The sequence below is a fragment of the Anomaloglossus baeobatrachus genome, chromosome 1 (assembly GCF_048569485.1).
Source record: "Anomaloglossus baeobatrachus isolate aAnoBae1 chromosome 1, aAnoBae1.hap1, whole genome shotgun sequence".
NCBI lineage: Eukaryota > Metazoa > Chordata > Amphibia > Anura > Aromobatidae > Anomaloglossus > Anomaloglossus baeobatrachus.
Window position 1 is genome coordinate 543,158,970 of NC_134353.1, and position 23,567 is coordinate 543,182,536.

General features: G+C 38.5%; 1 protein-coding gene across 3 annotated transcripts in view; it reads left to right on the top strand.

Annotated features, from left to right (window-relative positions):
• The window catches only part of ZNF462 (zinc finger protein 462), a 137,953-nt gene that overhangs the window by 47,732 nt on the left and 66,654 nt on the right, over window positions 1-23,567 (top strand). For 2 of the 3 annotated variants that reach the window (XM_075316664.1, XM_075316676.1), the window contains exons 2-5: window positions 3,994-4,239; window positions 7,633-12,962; window positions 18,884-19,048; window positions 19,595-19,878. In XM_075316664.1, coding sequence (XP_075172779.1) covers window positions 4,020-4,239; window positions 7,633-12,962; window positions 18,884-19,048; window positions 19,595-19,878 — 5,999 coding nt within the window. In that variant the 5' untranslated portion in view covers window positions 3,994-4,019. Of the gene's footprint in view, window positions 1-3,099; window positions 3,180-3,993; window positions 4,240-7,632; window positions 12,963-18,883; window positions 19,049-19,594; window positions 19,879-23,567 lie in introns of those variants that run through there. The other variant, XM_075316670.1, reaches the window with a different exon arrangement.

Here is a 23,567-nt window from a genome sequence, read left to right on the forward strand (position 1 = left end):
CATGCTTCACAGTAGATATGGTGCTGTTTGCATGCAACTCAGCATTCTGTCTCCTTCAAACATGACGAATTGTGTTTCTACCAAACGGTTCTACTTTTGTTTCATCAGACCATATGATATTCTCCCAATACTCTTCTGGATAATCCAAATGCTCTCTCGCAAACTTCAGACAGGCCCGGACATGTACTGGCTTAAGCAAGGGAACACGTCTGGTACTGCAGGATCTGAGTCCCTTGTGGCATAGTGTGTTACTGATGTTAGCCTTTGTTACGATGGTCCCAGTTCAATGCAGGTCATTCACAAGGTCCCCCCATGTGGTTCTAGGATTTTTGCTCACCGTTCTTGTGATAATTTTGACCCCACGGGGTGAGATCTTGCGTGGAGCCCCAGATCAAAGGAGATTATCAGTAGTCTTGTATGTCTTCTATTTTGTTATTATCGCTCCCACAGTTGATTTCATCACACCAAGCTGCTTGCATATTGCAGCTTCAGCCTTCCCAGCCTGGTGCAGGGCTACAATTTTGTTTCTGGTTTCCTTCAACAGCTCTTTGGTCTTCACCACAGTGAAAATGTAGTGTGACTGTTTGAGGTTGTGGACAGGTGTTTTTTATACTGATAAAAAGTTCAAACAGGTGCCATTACTACAAGTAATGAGTGGAGGACAGAGGAGCCTCTTAAATAAAAAGTTACAGGTCTGTGAGAACCAGAAATCTTGCATGTTTTTAGATGACTAAATAATTGTTTTCCACCATGATTTGCAAACAAAATCTTGCCAAATCAGAGAAGGTGATTTTCTGGATTTATTTTCTCATTTGTCACTCATAGTTGTGGTCTACCTATGATGTCAATTACAGGCCTCTCTCATTTTGTTTATGTGGGAGACCTTGCACAATTGGTAGCTGACTAAAAAGTTTTTTTTTCCCCACGGTATATGTGGGGCGATAGCAGGTGATTAGTTTGAAGTTATATGGGGGTGACGATTATGGATGGGCTTGTATTTAATTAACAGTATTTTATAATGAGTTTTCTGGGTAGTTAGAAGGAATTGACAGTAGGGAGAGGCAGAATGTTAGTGAGAGGAGAGGTTGATCGATTGCACAATATATTTAAGAATAAATTGGAGTGGTGAGAGAATGTTAGAGGGGAGGCCAAAAAAAGGATGTTGCAGTATTCCACGCAGGAAATGATGAAGGCTTGTATTATCATTGTAGTTAACGCAGGGTTGAGAAAAGGCAGATTCGAGAAATGTTTTTGTGTTTCAAAGTGATAAGGGCTTAGATGTATGTTATGAATGATAGAACAAAGGCAAAGTTACACCAGGTCTGCAGAATAGTGAGAGAGGGAAGAGTGTGGAGTCATTCTGTTAGAGGAGTTGAGATGAGGAAAAGATGTTACATTTAGTTTTGTTGAGTTTTAGAAAGTGTCATGAGAAGAAAACAGATGTAATTGATAGACACTAGGATTGTGGACAGCAGAGAGGTAAATTCTTGATCAGATTGGTAGATTTCAGCATATTGTGGTACAGGACGCCATGACCCAGGTCAAAAGTGTTCAGAGAGAAAATTAGATGTCCTAAGACAGAGCCTTGAGGGACACCATGAGAGAGAGAGGGTGGAATGAGGATGTAATGTGAGATTGTAGTAGTCTTTTATTTCTGGCTAGTTTAACTTGTTTGATTGTCTTGCCATAGCAGTCACTAGTGGGGTGAACCTGGCGTACAAAATGGATTGCACGGTATTTATGGGGTTGGCCACCATAAATAGAGCTTCTTACATTTCTGTTCATGCCTAAGTTCAGTATATGAAATTATATTGAATATGCATCTTCATTATGTGAAAAAACGTCTTTGTCTTGAAGGACAGTTCACCAGATAACTGTAATGCTGTTTTAGGCTCTTCTAGGTTAGTTTTCCTTGTAGAAAATGTTGCACATAATAACTTTGAAAGGTTTTATATGACTTTTGTATCAGATCTCAAAGCTATGTTTGACCTTGTGGTGGCATCAGTGTGCCATGTTTATCAGCCGATTTAATCATGAGAATACTTTGAGATAAAGTTGTATGCCAACTTTGCAAAAGTTTGTGATTTGTGAGATTATACAGTTTTGCATTTGCAAGATTACAACATCACATTTTGATTCCTTTATTTGATTTTGTGGTAATTATGAACTCTATGTAATGCTAGATTATTTATCATTTATACTTAGGTAACACTATTTGTTAGCCCTATACTCACTATAAGACTAGAATTTTGCCTTTTCATTAATTGATTAAAGAACATTTTGTCCTGGTCCTTGGTCCTGTACTGAAGCAGTAATGAAGGGGTTTGGTTGTTCTTCAGAGTTGTGCAATGTTTCCCAGAACCTTGTTGAGAGTGGTGTGTTTGAAGTGGCAGGAATAGCAAAGCAGTCAGGCTGTGATTATCTGAGATCATTTAGACTTTGTAATCCAGAAGGCATATGATGTTCTTCTGCTGAAAGAAGGCATCTGCCATGCGAGCACAAAGGTATGAACCTGGAAAGTTATGTATGATAGTTAGCTTTGCACATTCCATTTCTTCCTTTGGTTACATTGTAAAATACTTCCTTTTATTGAGTGGATGGATGTCCCAGCTTCGAAATGAATTTGTTTGAATTGTTACGAGTTTTCATGAAATGAAACACTGGCTGTTTCTGGTTGCCTGATTCTTCAAGGCAAGATTATGCTGAAGCTTCTCTTTGTGATTGCATTTGTAGAGGTAAAATGGCTGCTTCTAAAGCTCTGAGGACTTAACTGCAGAGCGAGTCTTACAGCTTCTATGAAGCAATGTCTCCTGTCTCTGGAACATGTGCCAGAAATATTCAGCAGAGCTGTTCCTCCTTGAGCAGAGAGGTCTCACTTTGGGGGATGGGAAAGGAGAAGAAAACTGGATGATCTGCTTCTCTGAAGTGTTTAAAGTGCAGGACTCATCTGCACCATGGAAAAATGTTTTGAGATGTAATGGATTGAAGAAACTTGGGGTGGGGCATGATTTGCTGTAATCTGATCGAAAGTGCTTATGAGCTGAAATAAGAGCTAGATTACCTCTTGTTTTTAAAACCATCCAGCACAAAAGCTTTTATTGATGAGAGAGGACAGACTGTATTCTTGATAAAGGTGTACAGTACATTCAGTGTGTCTTACCAGATGCTTCTTACATAAGGTGGGCTTTTTTTTCTCAATCTGAATATATTTTTCTTCTCTTTCTTAGCTTTATGACTAAGTTACATTTATTTTCTGTATTTTATAATTTTCTTGTCCAGTTGAATAGAAATGGTACACTTAAATGCTATATCTATTTTATGTTTTTGATTCACTACACGTGCTGTAGTTTGCAATACTACTGCATACTTGAGTATTCACATTATTATGTTTGTTGTGTTCTTTGTGTAGCCTATTTTATTTTAGGTTGTACAATATCATAAACATATGGTTCATTTTATTGTCATTGACTTAATTTGCAAAAAGATATGTAGATTTATTGTGTACAGGCACATCATATTATTCTGTATGGTCTTAAAATTACCATTTCTATAAGTTTCCAATATGGCACCTAATAGTTTCTTACCGTTTGAATGGCTTTATTATCAAAATTTGAAAAATGAGAATAAATATATATGGCAAATTTTTACTTGTTTTTTTTTCACATGCTCAAAAAGTGTTAAAGTGATTTGGTTACATATTTGACTTGTTGACCTAACTTCTTACTCTATAAAACTTTTGGTTCACACCTTCTCAGATGCCAAAGTGTGTACTCTGTTTTGCATACATATCTTTATTATTGTCTATAGCTTTTTCGTTTGTAAACATTAACATTTAAGAAATATCAATGTAACCAAAAGTCAGACATTTTCTATATCCTGTACCGGTTACAGTTAAAACCATTATATAAGAAAATTTTACAAATAATTATGTGAAATTTACATTTTATTTAGTCATGCAATATCTAACAACTAGATTCTATTTTTGTTTTTCAGAATGTTCTAATGTAAAAACATAGACAATGGAAGTTCTTCAATGTGACGGTTGTGACTTCAGAGCCCAATCTTATGAAGAGTTAAAAACTCACATACAAGATGTTCATACTGCGTTTCTACAGCCAACAGATGTAACGGAGGAAAGTTCTAGTCAAGCTAGAACTGTTGGTACGAATTCCACTAACCAGTCAGAAGCTGTGTTTTCTTCATTGAAAAATGAATTTGTGCCTACAGAAGAAACTCATGGTGGGTTCTCAGTATTTTCGTATACATAGGGGTAGCTTTTCAGTTAGATACAATAAAGAGGATTGTTACAACATTTTTTTTATTTTACACTGTATATAGTACTAAAAATTGGCTGATTTAAAACATTACTTTATCATTTCCTTTACTCCATTGCTGAGCTATGGGCTTTTGAAGTTTAGGATGCCCAGTATGCAAAGTTCCCCTTCAACCATAGAGATGTTACAGAGATCCTCTGTTTTTTTTTGTTTTTTTTTCCCTCTATGATGCTACCCAATCATAAGAAGGCAGCATAATGGGGCAGGTGGGGAAAAAAAGCTCACAGAGAATGTCAGAATATACATTTTCAGAGTGGCCTCGTGAAATTATGATGTGTCTCACTTGATCATGGTGAGAGATGGCAATAGAGTGCCTAAAGAGCAGGAAAGCTTCAGAGTGGGAGTGCCTGAACAGTGAAGATCATTGTGCGGGTTATGTTTTCCACATGCAAAGCTCCGAACCTACCAAATGTAATGGAGAATAAGGAGATAACAGTATGCTACCTGTATTAGGCCTAGAGTGTTTTACTGCGAGTGAAATAAGTATTGAACATGTCACCAATTTTCTGAGTAAATATGTTAGTAAAGCTGTTATTGACATGACATTTTTACCAGATGTTGGTAACAATCCATTTAATCCACATAGGCAAAGAAATCAAACCATAGGTATCCATTAATTAAGCTATGTGTAATAATTAGAACTGACACAGAAAAAAGTATTGAACATATGAAGAAAGAGAGGTGCAGAAAAACATGGAAAATCATAACACCAGCTGAAATCTATCAGTAATTAGAAAGAAATCCTGCCAATTATTGAAAAATTATATCAGCTGGTTCAACTGATGGCCTATAAAAAGTTGTCTCATTACCAAGGTGCCAAACAAGAAACAGATCATGATTGGTAAAACCAATGAGCGGTATCAAGACCTTCGCAACCGTATTGTTGCAAAACATACTGATTCGTTACAGAATTTACAAAATAATAATAATAATTTTATTCATTTATATAGCGCTATTAATTCCATAGCGCTTTACATACATTGGGAACACTGTTCCCATTTGGGCTCACAATCTACAGTCCCTATCAATATGTCTTTGGAGTGTGGGAGGAAACCGGAGTACCCGGAGGAAACCCACGCAAACACGGGTACTGAAGGTTCTAGGGAGCACTGTTGGGGCCTTATTCTGGAAGTGGAAAGAACAACATTTTACATATATCAGCCAAGGCCAGATGCTCCGTGGAAGATTTCAGACAGAATAGCTAAAGAATTATCAGAAGATTCATCTAAGACCCAATAACCACCTGTGGAGAGTTACAGAAAAACCTACAATGAGCAGGTACAATTGTTTAAAAAAAAAAAAAAAGTAATGCATTCAACCTCCATGGACTGTATGCACACTCACCATGCAAGACTCCATTGCTGAACAAGATGCATGTTAATGCACATTTCATGTTTGCCCAATAACATTTAGACACACCTGTGAAATACTGGGAATCATAGAATGGTAGAGTTGGAAGAGACCCCAAGGGCCATCGGGTCCAACACCCTGCGAGTGTAGGTTTTACTAAATCATTCCAACTATATATTTATCCAGCTTCTGCTTGAAGATTTCCATTGATGGTGAGCTCACCACCTCCCGTGGTAGCCTGTCCCACTCTGCGACTGCCCTCACTGTCATAAAGTTTTTCCTGATATCTAATCTGAATCTTTTAGTTTCATCGCTTGCTTGTTGTACTTCCTTGTGCTAATGAGAATAGGGTAGTTCCCTCTGTACTGTGACTACCTTTCAGATGTTGTAGACCACTATTAAGTCACCTCTCAGCCTTCTCTTTTGCAAAGTAAATATTCCAAGTTCTTCTAGCTGCTCTTCAAAGCACATGGTTTGCAGACCTACTATCTTGCTTGTGCTTCTCTGGACTTGCTCCAATATATTGATGTCTTTCTTGAATAGTTGCGCCCAAAACTATATACAGTATTCCAGATGGGGTCTGACCAGTGTTGAGTATAGGGGAATAATGATCTCTCTTGATCTAGATTCAATGATTATCTTAATACATCCCAGACTTTTGTTGGCCTTTTTAGCTACAGCACCGCACTGTTGGCTCATGTTAATTTTGGGATGTACTATTGTGGCCAAGTCCTTTTCCCCTGGGAAAATATAGTTGGATCAGATGAAACCCAAGTTTAAATCATTGGATGTAATAATACACACTGTTTGAAGGCCTTCAATACCATACTAACAGTAAAGTGTGGAGGTGGGAGCATCATGGCGTAGGCCTGTTTTTCTGCATATGGTACTGGCAAAATTTGTATAATTGAAGGAAGGATGAATGGACAAATGTACGAAGACATTCTTCAAAAAAATCTGCTGCCATCTACCAAGATGATTAAGATGAAATGAGGGTTTTCATTTCAGCAAGACATTGATCCCAAACACACAGAAGACTCTCAATTTGTTTCAGAGAAAGAAAATATAGCTGCTAGATTGGCCCAGGCAATCACCTGACATAAAACCAATAGAAAATGTATGTAAGGAACTAAAGATCAGATTTCATAGAGAGAGCACAGAGTTCCTTCAGGAGTTGAAGAAAGTGTGAAAGAATGGGCAAAAATCACATCCGAGCAATACATGTGATTATTTTCTACATATAGGCGGCATGTTGAAACTGTCATCACAAACAAAGGCTTTTGTACAAAGTATTAAATATATTTCAGTAAGCATGTTCAATACTTTTTCTTTTGTAATTTGTCATTATTATACATAACTTAATTTATGGACATATATGGTGTGATTTAATTGCTTGTGTGGATTGGATGGGTTGTTACCGACATCTGGTGATAATTTCATATCAATAGCATCTTTAGAAAGATATTAACTTAGAAAATTGGTGACATGTTCAATACTTATTTCACTCTATACGATGATCTTCACTGCATTGGTGTAATGAGAGGAGGGACAAGACTGAGGCGTTTTCAATTTGATCAAGTGAGACATTTCAAGTATAACTAGATGATGCTGAAAGTTTCTGTTTGACTTTGAATGTATGCTTTTGCTTTTATTCCCCTCTAAGATGCTGCCTTCTTATGACTGGATAGCATCATACTGGGAATAAAGTATATACACCCAGAGAAGAAGCTCTGTTAATGCCTCTTTAGTTGAAGTGGAAATTTGTACTTTATATTGGGCCCATATTTCGTCAGAGTGCACAAAATGTTAGGCCCCCTAAACTTCAAAATCCCATATTTTAGCAACAGAAAGCAGAAAAAAATGTTTATTTTATAAATACCAGTTTACTATTAAAACATATCTTGACATATATGACAGTATTTAATTGAAATATTTTATTTCTTTTCAGGCCAAAATACTCCTCAGACACCTACCGGATCATATTACAGTCCCACTCCTGGTTTTTATGACTTGTCACCTGCTACCAGTTCCAAACCAACCAATAAGTTTTTCCAATGTAAATTTTGTGTTCGCTATTTTCGATCTAAATATCTTCTGGTGGAACATACCAAGAAGGTCCATGGACATGCTAGCGGAACTACAGGAGCTTCTGGAAATTATAATATTATGCTTCATGATGGGTTTGGAAAAGTTTTCTCATGTCAGTTTTGCACTTACAAGTCACCTAGAAGAGCAAGAATAATAAAGCATCAAAAAATGTACCATAAGAATAGCCTGAAGGATGGTTTATCATCTTCACTGTCTCAGAGTACTCCTACTTCCATGTCAATTCAGGAAACATGTAAAGAATTGCCTGCTGAAGTAGTGGAGCGGAGTATACTTGAATCAATGGTAAAACCTCTGACAAAGTCTAGGGGAAACTTTTGCTGTGAATGGTGTAGCTACCAAACACCACGAAGGGAGCGCTGGTGTGACCATATGATGAAAAAACATCGTGGGATGGTCAAGATATTGTCAAGTTTACGACAAGATGGACTAAACATGTCAGATTTACAAACTAAAGGTTCACAAATGTCTGGTCCTGGAACTAGCTACATGCCACTAAACATGGCAACTCAAGACTTATCTAGTGCAAATATTTCTGGTTACAGGAGCCCTATAAGCAATCTTCCAGGAGGCAATACCACTAAGTATCAGTCAATGTCATATGTTCCAATGAAACCTAAATTCCCTTCAAATGCTGGTATTTTAAATATGTCAGAAAGATCCCCTTATGTAATTCCAGAAAAGTCCACTTCTATGGTTGATATGGATGAGAATAGCTTATTAAATGATTCAAGTTCTGATGAGGACTATATTGAAATGGATGGTGAAAATGGTTTCAGCCTAATGGACCATCATGATTTATCTGGGGAGCTATTATTGGGATCTGAAAACAACAAATTACTGGAAACAAAGGGAATTCCTTTTAGAAGATTTATGAACAGATTTCAGTGCCCTTTTTGCCCATTTCTTACCATGCATCGACGGAGTATCTCTCGTCATATTGAAAATATTCACTTATCTGGAAAGACTGCAGTTTACAAATGTGATGAATGTCCCTTTTCATGTAAAAGCCCTTTAAAGCTTGGTGCACATAAGCAGTGTCACAGTGGTGCATCTCCTGACTGGGATCCGATAAGTGCATTGACTGAAAGTATGTCTTCACAATTAAGTGAAGTGTATGACACTAGTAATATAAATGGCAAAAAAACGGGAAATATTCCAGACACATCTCTACAGAACCCATACAAGTGTACAATGTGCAATTACTCCACAACAACCTTAAAAGGTCTTCGTGTTCATCAGCAGCATAAACATTCATTCTGTGACAATATGCCAAACAATAGTAATGTAGTACAGCAACTACAAGAGAGCGAACTAGACACTAGTAATTCTGGGACTGTACGAAAGAGTCAGACTTCTATTTTGGGGTTGTCTTCAAAAAATAATTTTGTTGCAAAGGCTTCCCGGAAAATCTCAAATGATTTTCCTCTGGATTTGTCACCGGTAAAGAAAAGAACAAGAATTGATGAAATTGCAAGCAATCTACAGAGCAAAATTAGCCAAACTAAACAACAAGAAGATGCGGTCATTAATGTGGAGGACGATGAAGAAGAGGAGGAGAATGAAGTAGAAATAGAGGTAGAATTGGACAAAGAAGAAGATACAGCTGAACAATTGGAGACTGCTGATCAGTATTCTATTCAACAACTATGGAATCGCGATATTGGCTTAGCACAAAAAAACATGAATTTTAGAAACATCCAACATAATTATTCGGCAGCCAACGGTGCAGAAATTGAATTAACATTGTCAGATGATGATGAAGAATACTACTTCCAGTCCATTGGCTTTAAAGACCAAGACCAAAACTCATCTCTTGGTTGTAACCAATCTAATCTGTTTAGTGAAAGTGACCACAATAATGAAAATGCAGAGTTTAATGATGAGTCAGGAAGACTATACTACTGCAAACACTGTGACTTTAGCAATAAGTCTGCACGTAGTGTTAGCACACATTATCAGCGCATGCATCCCTATATTAAGTTCAGTTTTAGGTATATCCTGGACCCTAATGACCATAGTGCAGTATACCGCTGTCTTGAATGCTACATTGACTACAATAATTTCGAGGATTTGCAACAGCATTACGGAGAGCATCATCCAGAAGCAATGAATGTTCTTAACTTTGACCAGTCAGATCTCATCTATAGATGTCGCTTTTGCTCTTACACAAGTCCTAATGTCCGAAGCTTAATGCCTCACTACCAAAGAATGCACCCTACAGTTAAAATCAATAATGCAATGATCTTTTCAAGTTATGTTATTGAACAACAAGAAGAGCTTAATGCTGAATCTCAAACATTAAGAGAAATTTTGAATTCCGCACCTAAAAATATGCTGACCTCTACTCCTTCAGGGCATGGAATCACCAACTCTTCAACCTTTAATAAAACTCCACCACAAACAAGTACCACAAAGTCATTTTCTACAGAGAATGATTCTCCGAAGAATGCTGCTGTTAATAATGTTGTGGTTTACGATTGTGATGTGTGTGGATTTGCTAGTCCAAACATGCATTCTGTTTTGGTTCACTATCAAAAAAAGCATCCTGACGAGAAGGCTTCCTACTTTAGGATTCAAAAAACAATGCGTGTTGTCACAGTTGACAGCGGAACAGCTATTTCTCAGCTAGCTTTTGATGGAGGATCTTCTGTAACTCCAAATTCTATCAATGTACCTGCTGCACCAGAAGAAAATATTGAACTATACTACTGCAAGCACTGTTCGTACAGTAATCGTTCAGTTGTTGGTGTGTTAGTACATTATCAGAAAAGGCATCCTGAAATTAAGGTGACTGCAAAGTACATTAGACAGGCACCTCCAAATTCAGAGACCATGAGAAATGCAGATCCTCAACCATACATAATTAGTAAACAATCTACAGCTATGTTCAGCACTAAAAAAGGTAATGTTCAACCAAAAGAAAATGAAATGTTCTTTTGCCAACATTGTGACTATGGTAATCAAACTGTCAAAGGAGTTCTTATTCATTATCAGAAGAAACACAGAGATTATAAAGTAAATGCTGATGTTATTAGACAACACACAGCTGCCATAAGGAGTCTATGTGAGCAAGGCCAAAAGAAATCCAGCACAAACATCCAAACCTTACCTCCAAATAATGAGCCTGAGAAGGCTAAGCTTCGAACTCTAAAGTGCAGGCAGTGTTTGTTTTCTACACCTTATGTCTATGCGCTAAGAAAGCACATGAAGAAAGACCATCCTAGTTTTAAAGCTACAGTGACTTTAATTTTAAAGTGGGCATTTTTGGATGGCTTCATTGAAGCTGGTTATCACTGTGAATGGTGCATTTATTCTCATTCAGAGCCCAGTGGTCTTCTTGAACATTATCAGAGAAGACATCCAGAGCACTATGTGGATTACACCTATATGGCAACAAAATTATGTGCTGGCCCAGACCCTGCTCCTGTACAGTTAACACCTGAATTAAAATCTTATAAATGTCGAGATTGTACATTTGAAGCCAGTTCGATTTGGGACATCACTAACCACTATCAAGCTGTGCATCCTTGGGTTCTCAAAGGAGATGAATCTGTATTGCTTGACATCATTAAGGAGAAGGATGCTGCACAAAATGTAAATTCTGAAGAAGCAATGTTTCCTGAAACTCCTGTTAGTCAGAAAGGCTTCATTCATGATGAAACTCACATTGAGACTTTAGAGGATTCCAGTGTATTACAGGAGAAGCCATCACATATGTCCTCAGCTCTTGCTTCATCTCCTTATCAATGCACTGTGTGTTTATCTGAGTACAACAATTTACATGGCCTGTTAACTCATTATGGAAAGAAGCATCCAGGCATGAAAGTTAAAGCTGCAGACTTTGCCCAGGAAGTGGACATTAATCCTGGAGCAGTTTATAAATGTAGACATTGTCCATATATCAACACTCGTATTCATGGCGTTCTTACCCACTACCAAAAACGACACCCATTAATAAAGGTTACTGCTGAAGATTTTGTGCATGATGTGGAACCACCCAATGAATCTGTTCAAAATGACAGTGAAGAAAATAATCGAATATTTAAACAAGGATATGGTGCCTACAGATGTAAAATATGCCCTTACACCCATGGCACATTAGAAAAATTAAAGATTCACTATGAAAAATACCATAACCAGCCAGAACCAGACATGATTTCACAAATATCTCCACACGAAATTTCCAGCACTGAACCAGACACTCCAATTGACGATCAGCCAGATCAAACAGTTGTAACTCTAGAACCTGGTGAAGTCACTGAAATGCTAGATTTTAGACCACGTAAAAATATAGCATCACACACAGTGTTTAAATGTCAATTATGCAAGTATTTTTGCTCAACAAGAAAAGGTATTGCTAGGCACTACCGTATCAAACATAATAATGTTCGAGCACAACCAGAGGGTAAAAACAATTTGTTTAAGTGTGCCCTCTGTTCTTATACTAATCCAATTCGTAAGGGTTTAGCAGCCCACTATCAGAAGCGGCATGACATAGATGCATACTATACTCATTGCTTGGCTGCATCGAGAACAGTTACTGATATACCAACCAAGGTGGTTCTTCCTTTGCCACAGAAAGAAGGTTCAGCCGAGCTGAATGATGACCTGAAGAAGGCGATTGAAAGGAAAACGTGTTCCCTCTGTTCATTTCAGTCTTATAGCAAAAAAGGAATTGTGTCACATTACATAAAAAGACACCCTGGAGTCTTCCCTAAAAAGACACAGTCTAGTAAGCTTGACCATTTTTTTACCCCTGTGTATTCAGAAGAACATGACCAAAGTGCACCTGAAGATAAGCCTGAAATAGAGGCTCCCTTTGATGATTCAGAGAGTAATGAAACTGAACTGCTTCCATATAGGTGTATTAAATGTTTTAAGCTGTCATTCAGCACAGCTGATCTCCTGTGCATGCACTACACAGATCATCATAGTAAAGACATTAAGAGAGATTTCTCAATATTGGGCACAACTGGCACCCGTTCCTATACCACCACGTATCAATGCAAGCATTGTAACAGCAAATTAAATAGTATTGCTGAGCTTACTAGCCATTTGACATATCACATTGAAGAGTTTCAAAAACGGGCAAAACGTCAGGAAAGACGGAAGCAACTTTTAAGCAAGCAAAAAAGTTATGACGTCTCTGCAGATGGCAAACAAGAAAAGGTCAGATATAGACAATTTAATATCTGTTTATTTCTTATTAGAGTGAAGTGTATCTTCCAGAAGGTTAGGGTTATACATGTTACTTTAATTTATTTTTTCTGCAAAAGTTACTTTAAAAAGTGCCATAGAAAGCAGCAAGTAGCCAAAATGTGTTATAAAAATATTTTTCTAATTTATTTTTTTTAGCAACTTGCTTTCTCTGTCTTCTTTAATTTTTTTTTCTGTATATGGGGCCTTTTTAAATATTTCCTAGTGGCGATTATCAGAGGAAATGAGGAGCAAGGATTTTTGTTTAGGAAGAAAGTTATGTTCAGGAGTATCAAGTAGTTACCGTACCTTTTTATTGGGATAAGCATGCAGGCTTAGCTGAGTTTGAACGTTCATGGAAACGAAGGACCACTGACCAAGTGAGTGTTTAGTCAACTGCTAATTTATGTTTACAACCAATTAACAAGTAGAGGGCACAACAACACAGATGATAAGAATCTATAATGGCTGCAAAATTTGGTAAACAGAAAAAAAAATATGACTGTGCAAATTGAGTTGAAACTCTCCAAATCCGCCTCTGAATCTTAAAACTCCTCAAAAAGATGAGTTTTTGTTCAGTTTTTGCTTTAAAAACAAAGCAAAAAGACTCACAGCACATAGCCTCAAGTTTTATTTTCAGAGTTTTTTCAGTAATTTTTGTGCTTCATCGTTGGTATATTTCTTTGATAATGTAAACTAGAACTGGCAAGTGGGAAGCTGACCCAAGATGGACTACTTCTTTTAGCTGATTCAAGAAAGAGTTTTGAATTTTTGAGGAAGATTTGTAGAGTTCGTGCTCAGTAGCTATGTGCACACAGCATTTTTCTAGGAGTTTTTGAAGTGGAGACTGAAACTGATCAGTAGTCTCCAAATCCTCCTCCAAAATTTAAAACTCCTATAAAACTTTGCGTTTCCTCTCAGTTTCTCTTCTGAAAATGCAGCAAATATATTTTGTTCACGTCTAATTTGTGGTCCAAAAACCCTCAGGGAATGTGGACACAACCCTTATATTTAGATGCCGGTCTTTTTCCTGAAGTGGCATTGCTAGCAGATTTGCAATAGTTTTGGTGGCATAGCCATTGGCGTCTTTTTTGGGGATCCAACTATAAAAAGCAAGCAGCTTACAAACGAAGTCAACCAAAGAATGAACATGCTTCTTCGATTAATCACTTCATGTTTTCTGAACCTTGAAGTGGTTAAAAGAAGTGACAAAAAATTGAACATGTGCGCAGCAATGTTGTTTTTATATTGCTGTGCATTAGGATAATTTTTGCCGTGGTTTTGACCCACTTTTTCATGCAGCTTCCAGGCGGAATTCTCCTGAAAAAGGCATATGTGCACATGCCGTAATTGTATGTTCTTTGCATGTTTTGGTTGCAATACTTCCTTTTTAAAGGGATTGTCATCATCACAATGTTTTTCTCCAGTAAAATGTTAACATCTATTCTCACCTCCAGTGGCGGCACCATTCCAGCGGTGTCGGTACTGCCTCTTCCTGCGATAACAATGTCACGCAATCCTTGCAACCAATCAGTACTGTCTTCTCCTTCGGATATAATTGACATCCGGAGGAGATGACGGAGCAGCCGCAGAGCTCTTCTTCTGGATGTGTTGATTTGTCCGAAAGAGGGGAGAATGAAGTCGTGCTGATTGGCCACAGGAATCGTATGACATAACACATGATCCTAGAGAGGCAGTGCCGACTCTGCGGATGTGTATAAGTATTATAATTGTCCAAGTAGTGGACAACCCCTTTAAAGTATATCATTCAAGGTATTTTAATTGATATTTCAGTCGCCTTTGGGGATCAGTGAATATATTTAATTTGCTTAAGGGAAGAAAATAAATCTTTTTGTTAGCTTAGGCTTCAGTGAATTGTGAATAGCTGTTACTTCCTAACGATAAGTAAGTTAAATAAAGAATAGTGTTTACTTTTTAAATTCAGGATGCTTTTACATCTACTTGTATTAGATGGTAATAAATGCCTATGTCCTGTCGGATCAGCAGTGAGACAAGCTACACCTGTGGCTCTAAGTGTTATAAACCTGGCATTTACATATCCTGCACTAGTAAATATAAGCCTTATATTAATTCTAAACATAACAAATGTCAATAGTAGCATAGTACACTTATTTTGTTACCTCATTAAACATACGATTACCCTGACAATACATTTTGCTAAATGTACTCCATATTCGCACTAAAAACATCATCATATTTGCCACTTAACTTCCATAGATCTTAATACATTCCATTGTGTGAGTGCATTGCTCTATCTTGTTTGTAGCCCTGAAAAGGGACTTTATGTTACAATATGAAATGTTACTTAATACAGTCATGTAGTGACAGTGCCTATTGTTCACTATTGTTCATATTGTTGGTAATATTGAAATACTGGGATAATATCTAAATTCAAGAAAAAAAAAATATAAGAAAAAATGACATCCGACACATTGAAAACGTGTCAGGAATAATCAGTCAAGTCAAAATGTTGGCATTCAGAAGAAAGAAAAATGTGACTGCACTGACTGTGTTAAATAAGTGAGAGATAAACCAAAATTATTTCATTATTTAGATAACTAAACTTCATATATGATCATAGACACTTAATGGGAAATTAAAATTAAGTACTCTTATCAGTATTTTAACCTAAATACTCCCCCCTTCCAAATAAAAAGGTACATTATATATTTTATTTGGAAAATAATTGTATAACATTACAGGCTATCTCCTAATTCCTCACTTTATTAGCTTGTTCTCTTTTCCTGTTGTATAAAACAAACTGCATTTCTAAAGAAAACTATGTTGAGAGATAGCGACATGGCATTCTTTGTGGTGAACAGGCGAACTTCATCTGCATTACTTAAAAAAGAGGGTAGCCTAATAAATGATCATACTTTATAAGTAATAATGCACTTGTTAGCTTCAGTCTACACCTTATTTATTTGGTCATTTATGCGTGATTTTTACCATCTCCGTCATTTTGTCATAATGTGACAACAGGATAGTGAGGGACAAGCAACTCCTATACTGTGCCTCATGCTAGGGGACCTAGGGCTATCCCTAACCTTAGAGTTACCTCAAATGATGGAGAGGCTAAGGGCGGAGCCACACGCTACAATATATCAGGCGATATATCGTTGGGGTCACGGATTCCTTGACGCACATCCGGCATCGTTAGAGATATCGTAGCGTGTGACAGCTACGAACGACTGTGAACGAGCAAAAATACTCACCTTATTGTTGCTTGTTGACACGTCGTTCATTTTCATAAAGTCGTTCCTCCATTTGCGCGCCGGTTGTTCGTCGTTCCCGAGGCAGCACACATCGCTCCGTGTGACACCCCGGGAACGACAAACACAGCTTACCTGCGTCCCGCCGTCAATGCGGAAGGAAGGAGGTTGGAGGGATGTTACATCCCGCTCATCTCCGCTCCTCCGCTTCTATTGGGCGGCCGATGTGTGACGTCGCTGTGACACCGAATGTCCCTCCCCCTTCAGGAAGAGGATGTTCTCCGCCCACAGCGAGGTCATTCGGGAGGTAAGTACGTGTGACAGGGATTAACGACTTTGTGCGCCACGGGCAACAAATTGCCCATGACGCACAAATGACGGGGGCGGGTGCTATCGCTCATGCGATCGCACGATATATCGTCCCATGTGACGCCGCCCTAAGTCTCGTGCCTGGTTATTCTCCTGACCAAAATTAAACTCTTCCCCACCAGTGAGGGAAGGAGCAGGAGTGTCATGACTCACTCATGTCTCTGCGCCTCCAGAGCCACTGTATGTGTTTGTTTTCCTTCTGTTGGTATCCTTCGGGGGTTAGAGCATTTGGGAGGAGCCTATTCTGTTCTGCCTCATTCCGGGGGTCACACTGGTTTATCTTGGAGTTTTCTCTCTCGGAAGGCTGCCAATAATAGTTCCTGCTTTGCAGTGTGCGCTTCTTGATTCCCGTGAGTTTGTTCTTATTTTATCCTACTACCTACTACCTTATTTTATACTACTACTATTCCTTCCCCTGATGTCTATACCATCTTGTCTGAATTCCCTGTCTCTCTACCCGCTCCCCACTAGTTATCCCCTCTCGGCTCCCTCCTCTATATTTACTTGTCCTCTTGGCTTCTGACCCCGGTTTGTACTCTGACTACTGCTCTGCTTCCCTTTGGCTCTTGATGTGACCTCCTGTCTTTCTGACCCTCTGCTCTCACCTGACTCCGGCTTCGCTTGCTCCTCTGTACAGACGTGACATCCCGGCACCAACCTTCTGCTTACCGACCATTTTATTACATCCCTGCACTGGTGCTAGTGACCTCTAGTGGGCTTGAGCTAAACTGCACTCTGGAGCACTACATCCTTCCTGAGTTCCTGCGTTCCCTAGTGGTAGCATCACAAGGTGTGTGCGGTAGCACAGATAAAGACAGATGGGGAAAAACAAAACTCAGGCACACTGCAAACTCACAGGAGCAAATACTAAAAGACTAAGGAGAAAAGCAAGAGAAGCAAGGCAGCAACAAAAAAACAACTAGGGTTAACACCACTACCGCTCACAGCTACATAGTACTTCAACCACCAGTATGGACTAGATATAGCTGCCATTAACTGAAACAACTTTTTTCCTTTTAAGTAAATACTGTTGTATATCAATAAAAAATGGTGGTTATTAAACAGTAATAGAGATCAGAAACAAGTATTATAGGATAGAAATCAGTTTATCATTAGGTCAGAGCACAATAAACTCCTTAGTCTGATCTGATTACTATGAATATTTCATAACTTCATCTAGAAAGCATCTGCATTTTAATATTCTCTATTATTCTTTCTGGATTCTTCTATCAGTGGTTGCCTTAACCAGTATTGTATTAATTAAATATATGTGCCCGTTTTCTTTTGTCCACCTCTTGCATAAGGTACATTACCTAAATTTCACTGAAGGCTAAAATGATAAATACTATTTAAAAAGAAACTGTTGTTTGCTCATCTGTTTATTGAAAGATCTCAATACTAAGTTGTTTTATGTTGGGGTTTTTTTAGTACAGATTACTATAGACATAGGAGTAGTTAAAGCGCTTTCAGGAGCCGGTTTGACCATTTTCATGGTCTATGTGACTAAGGCTTAAGCCTGCTTTACACGTTGCAATTTCGCATACGATATCGTATGCGATTTGCAACGCCCCCATCGTATGTGTGGCACGTTCAATTTGTTGAACGTGCCGCACAAACGATTAACCCCCGTCACACGTACTTACCCGTCCATACGACCTCGATGTGGGCGGCGAACATCCACTTCCTGGAGTGGGAGGGACGTTCGGCGTCACAGCGACGTCACACGGCAGCCGGCCAATAGAAGCGGAGGGGCGGAGCTGAGCGGGACGTAAACATCCCGCCCACCTACTTTCTTCTGCATTGCTGGCCGGGAGCCGCAGGACGCTGGTAAGATCTGTTCATCGTTCCCGGGGTGTCACACACTGCAATGTGTGCTACCCCGGGTACGATGAACAATCTGACGTGCAATTCTAGAGAAAGGTACGATGTGTATGCGATGAACGTTTTAACGTTCAAACACAATCGCACGTATGTGTCACACACTGCAGTGTACCTTACGATGCCGGATGTGCGTCACTTACGGCGTGACCCCGCCGACACATCGTAAGATACATTGCAGCGTGTAAAGCAGGCTTTAGATTGTTTCTCTGCATTTCATCAAGATGTAGAGGTAATGTATGTCTTACGCTCGTTTGTTGAGATTTTACACCATGTATAATTAGTTTAGAGCTTTCAGTTGGCTTTGAATGAACAGATGTGCAGAGAGGTATTGTTTTATCCTTCTGAACAATAACACGTTTTAGTCTCCATATAGCTGTCATAATTTTGTATTTTTTTGGATATGGTTTACAGACAGGAAGTGGTCAAGAGGCAGTAAATAAGGGATTAAAGGAAAATGTAGTGGGCTACCAATGTAAGTTCTGCGTGGAAGTCCATCCCACACTCCGAGCCATCTGTAATCATCTTCGCAAACATGTCCAGTATGGAAACGCTCCCCCACTTCCTCCTGAACTAAAGGTACAAATAGTAAATTCTGACTTAATGGCACACACATTTCAAAGCTGCATCTTTTGTAGCCTTGACACATTTTAGTTAATAAAAGAGTGTTTAAAACGGTGCTTCTTGGTTATTTAACATTCTGAACAGCCAGACACCTTATAACTATAGAAGTATAATTTTTCTAAAAACATAATTCACTGTCACATAAGTCAGTTTATGTCTACATGTTACTGTTTTTCCTGAAAGCATTGCCCTTTTAGTTAATGTTAGCATAAGTATTTCAGAATTGTTGATCCATTATTCTTTCTGGATACAGGATTCTTTGATGCATTTTAATTATATGCTATGTAAATGTATCGCTGTAGTATATATTTACTGATCCAACATTTCACCTGTTTGTTTCCAAACCTAGAAAATGCTATGGTTCCTTACCAAGCAAATGGCTTGGCGTTTCCAAGTATATGTTTAGCGTTGGTACCTGAAAGTAGAAATAGCATTTTTGTTATAAATAAGAAAATGTTTGACAAAGTGCAAAGAATGAATTATGCTTTTATCTTGCAAAAGGAGGATACAACCGAGGATGATGGCAAAGATCTTCAAGGGCAGCCTGCTGACTCCAGCACACAGGCAGGAGAATGTGGCACTGAAGAGGAAGCACAACCCATGCCTGTTCCCCTTCCAAAACGCTGCAGGCCAGGTGGCTACCCATGTAAACAGTGTGATCGAGTTTTAATGTCCATGCAAGGCCTGCGTTCCCATGAGAGAAGTCACTTGGCACTGGCTCTGTTTGCTAGAGAAGGCAAATACAACTGCAAGTTTTGCTCTTTTGTCTCTGCCTTCAGGCCCAAGTAAGATCTATAAATTAATGCTGCCTATTCATTTTTATGTGCAGATTTATTTCTCACTAACTGCTTGGTACAGAACAATGTTGTGTTCTTACATTATTATATATTAGAGCTTTATGGGTGACCAGAAATTGTATTCAAAATATATAGTTTTAAACCACTACATATATTTAGGCTTTGTTTCTTAACCTAAAGGGAATCTGTCAGTTAGTCTATATGGACGTGTAGCTAATAGAAATTTGATGAAGATTATGTATTGATATCTACAATCTCAGGTTACATTCCAGAGAAATCCACATTTTTCCTAGTATGTAAGTGAGCTGTTAAGATTTGTGGGCCGTACTTAGATCTCCCTGAGAATTTACCTCCTCTCTAATACTTACTTTAAATGAAAAGGCGCCATTACCTGTGTGAGACATGTAATGACTGACACTCTGCACTCCTGAACTACGTCTCATTCTGGTAATGACACCCTTCATTTAATATGAGCTCTGGAGGCAGATTCTCTGGGAGATCTGTCCAGCCTCTAGATCTCAACAGCTCATTTACATATAAAGAAAAATGTGGATTTTTCTGGAATAAGACATCAGATCACAGATACTATTCAACTCTCTATGTCCTACGTTCCTATATAGATGGATTAGGATGTTTGATTCTACTGACAGATTGCCTTTAACAATAGCAATATGAAGACTTGATGTACATCTCAAATATTTTAGAACTGTAAAGGTCTTGTAAAAAATAATGTATAGTATATTATACCGCAACAGAACTTCTTCTTCATTTTAAGCCTGTGGTAGTCAGCAAATACTCAGAAATGTTCATTGACCCCTTCAAAGGGTTTCACCTTAGTCAGCAGAGGGCCAGGATAAGAGGTAGGCCTACACATACATGACTCACTGACACAACCATATTTATGGTCAGCGTTTTCTTCATATATTCTATATCTTTAGTTTAAGTAAGCTTGGAAATAGTAAAAAAAAACAAAAAACAAAATTGTTGGAAAACAGATCTGTCCTTGCATTTGGCAAAATACATTTGGAAAAAACTCAGATTTAGCAACTTTTACAGAAAAGAAAGATGCCACAGAGTCTAACAATGTACTTATTATTCTGGGGATGAGGGCTGCAACCTATGTTGCTGCCTTCCTGGGCTGCTCATCAGGAACATTAAGGCTTCCAGTCAGGCATCACTGTGTTCAATGGTTTTATCATAATATGTAATAATATTAATGGTTTTCAGTGCATGACTAGAGATAAATACTAATTAACTTGTATTAACAAGTGACTATCAGTATTCACAAATATATTTTATATGCCTTTACACATTGTATTTCATGGTTATTAGCTAAATATTGTTTTCTAAAGTTGATTACTGCTACAGCTCTTTTTCATCATATATGTATTTTATTTGAAGTTGATCTGTCACCAGATTTCACAATAAACACTGCAGACATTATTAAATACACCTAATTAAACTAATAAGGATGCTGTATTTACTTTGATCAATAACAGAATAGCTGTATAAACCTTTATGAACGTTTATTATACTCTCCGCCCACCAGCTTTATTGACAGCTCCTCAGTGTCCTTCCTCCCTGCTGAGATCACAGACTGCTCAGTACAAGCTGCAGCTGACAGGGTGTGTAGGTGGAGATTAAATACCACTGGACTCATATATCAGGATTATACAGCTATTCCGACATGGAATTTCATATATATACAGTTTCCATTCTGAAGGATTCGCTTTAAATCCTCAGGTTTGATTACCTGCTGAGACTTAATCAACACTGTTTAGTGTTTTTATAGTGGCTGTAGAGGGAACTTTGATGCATTTATATGTAGCCAGATTTCAGAAAAAAATTGCAGCGTTATGGGCTACAGAGTCACAGTGCCTAGCCAGGACTAACAGCCTAAGGCTAGTTTCACACATCCGGCATTTTGCCTGATTGCCGGCTCCGTCACTCTCCAGTACAGTGTAATACAGTACAATGGCATTGCGGCAACCTCCGGTCACATGCTGTCATGTGACCGGAGCATGTGACGAGAGCTTGCCGCGATGCCATTGTACAGTATTAAAACTGTACTGGAGTGTGCCGGATCTAGCAATCCAGCGAAATGGCGGATGTGTAAAACTAGCCTTAGAGATCAGGCACTCAGGAGAAAATAATAAAGCCGGTCTCTTAATTGTTTAAACCCTTTGAGGCCACAATAAATCCCAGGGAACCAGCAATCTAGTATAGATGTCCAGGCTGGCTGATCTAGTAGTAGGTCATTGGTTGTGTGATTCCGGCAACCGTTTTCCAACTCTTACATACAAATGAGGGAAGCATGAAGACTTTGTGTGCATCAGATACCATAACTTTCTTTATATGGTGACTATATGTAGACAGTTATGTCAAAAGCCTTTATCCAAAGACGTACAGTATACATGTACAGGTTATGTGCAAATATCCTATAACTCTCTTAATAACTGGATATATATGGACAATTATGTGTATAGAGCTTACCCAGAGAAGAGACATCAAGTATACTTTTAATGGAGACGTGATGGATGCCATTATTACATCTGTTAAAGACAATCTGTTAGGACGATTTGTAATATAAAGTAAAGACATGGCTGTAATGGTCCTGTAATAATGATTACAGTGTTACTTTTGGTGAATAAATCTGTTTTTTTTCTCTTTGAAGAGAACCTGTCAGGTGCAATATGCACCCAGAACCACGAGCAGTTCTGGGTGCATATTGCTAATCCCTGCCTAACCGTCCCTGTATCTAGTAGCATAGATAAAGAGATCTTTAGAAAACATATTTCTAAAGATCTTTTATCTTATGCTAATGAACGCAAGGGCTAGTCCCAAGGGCTTGTGAATGCCTACACTTCGGTCACAATGACTAAAAGTGTCGGGCATCCAGAAGCTCAGTCACAGCGAGCACAGGTACGCATGGCACTGCCGGTAACGCTGGATTGAATAGCATGTTAGCACGCGTGGGCATACTAACATGCTAAGAGGGCGGACTAGTTGGGGGATATAATGCCCTTGGGACTAGTCCCTGCGCTCATTAGTATAAGATAAAAGATCTTTAGAAATACTTTTTCTAAAGTTCTGTTTATGTTTGCTACTAGATACAGGGACGGTTAAACAGGGATTAGCAATATGCACCCAGAAGTGCTTGTGGTTCTGGGTGCATATTGCACCTGACAGATTACCTTTAATCACCATTTAAAGTTTTCTGCTAATTATATTTCAGTGCACAGTAGCTTGACTATATACTGCATCTACTCCCTGTCTGTGATTCCCCAGCCCCTCCGCCTGCCTCCAGTCTGTGAATGACAGGTCATTGCTGAGATTTTAAACAGAGGAGGCAGGTCATTCACAGACTGGAGGAGGGCACAGCTAGGGAGGAGAAGACTCCGTGTACAGTCCATTCCCTGTGCACCAAAATCTAATTAGCAGAAAACTTCAAACGGTGATTAAAGAAGAACAAAGCGGATTTTTTCGCCATAGGTATCAATTGCATGAGTAGTACAGGACCATTACAGCCATGTCTTTACTTTACATTGCAAATTCTAAAACCTAAACTCTTCCCCTCTCCCAAAAAAAACATTTTTAGAAAAAATGTTTCTATAATCGATATCCAGAAAGACACAGGATAAAAAATAAGCCATTGTATAGCAATTTTGAGATTAAAA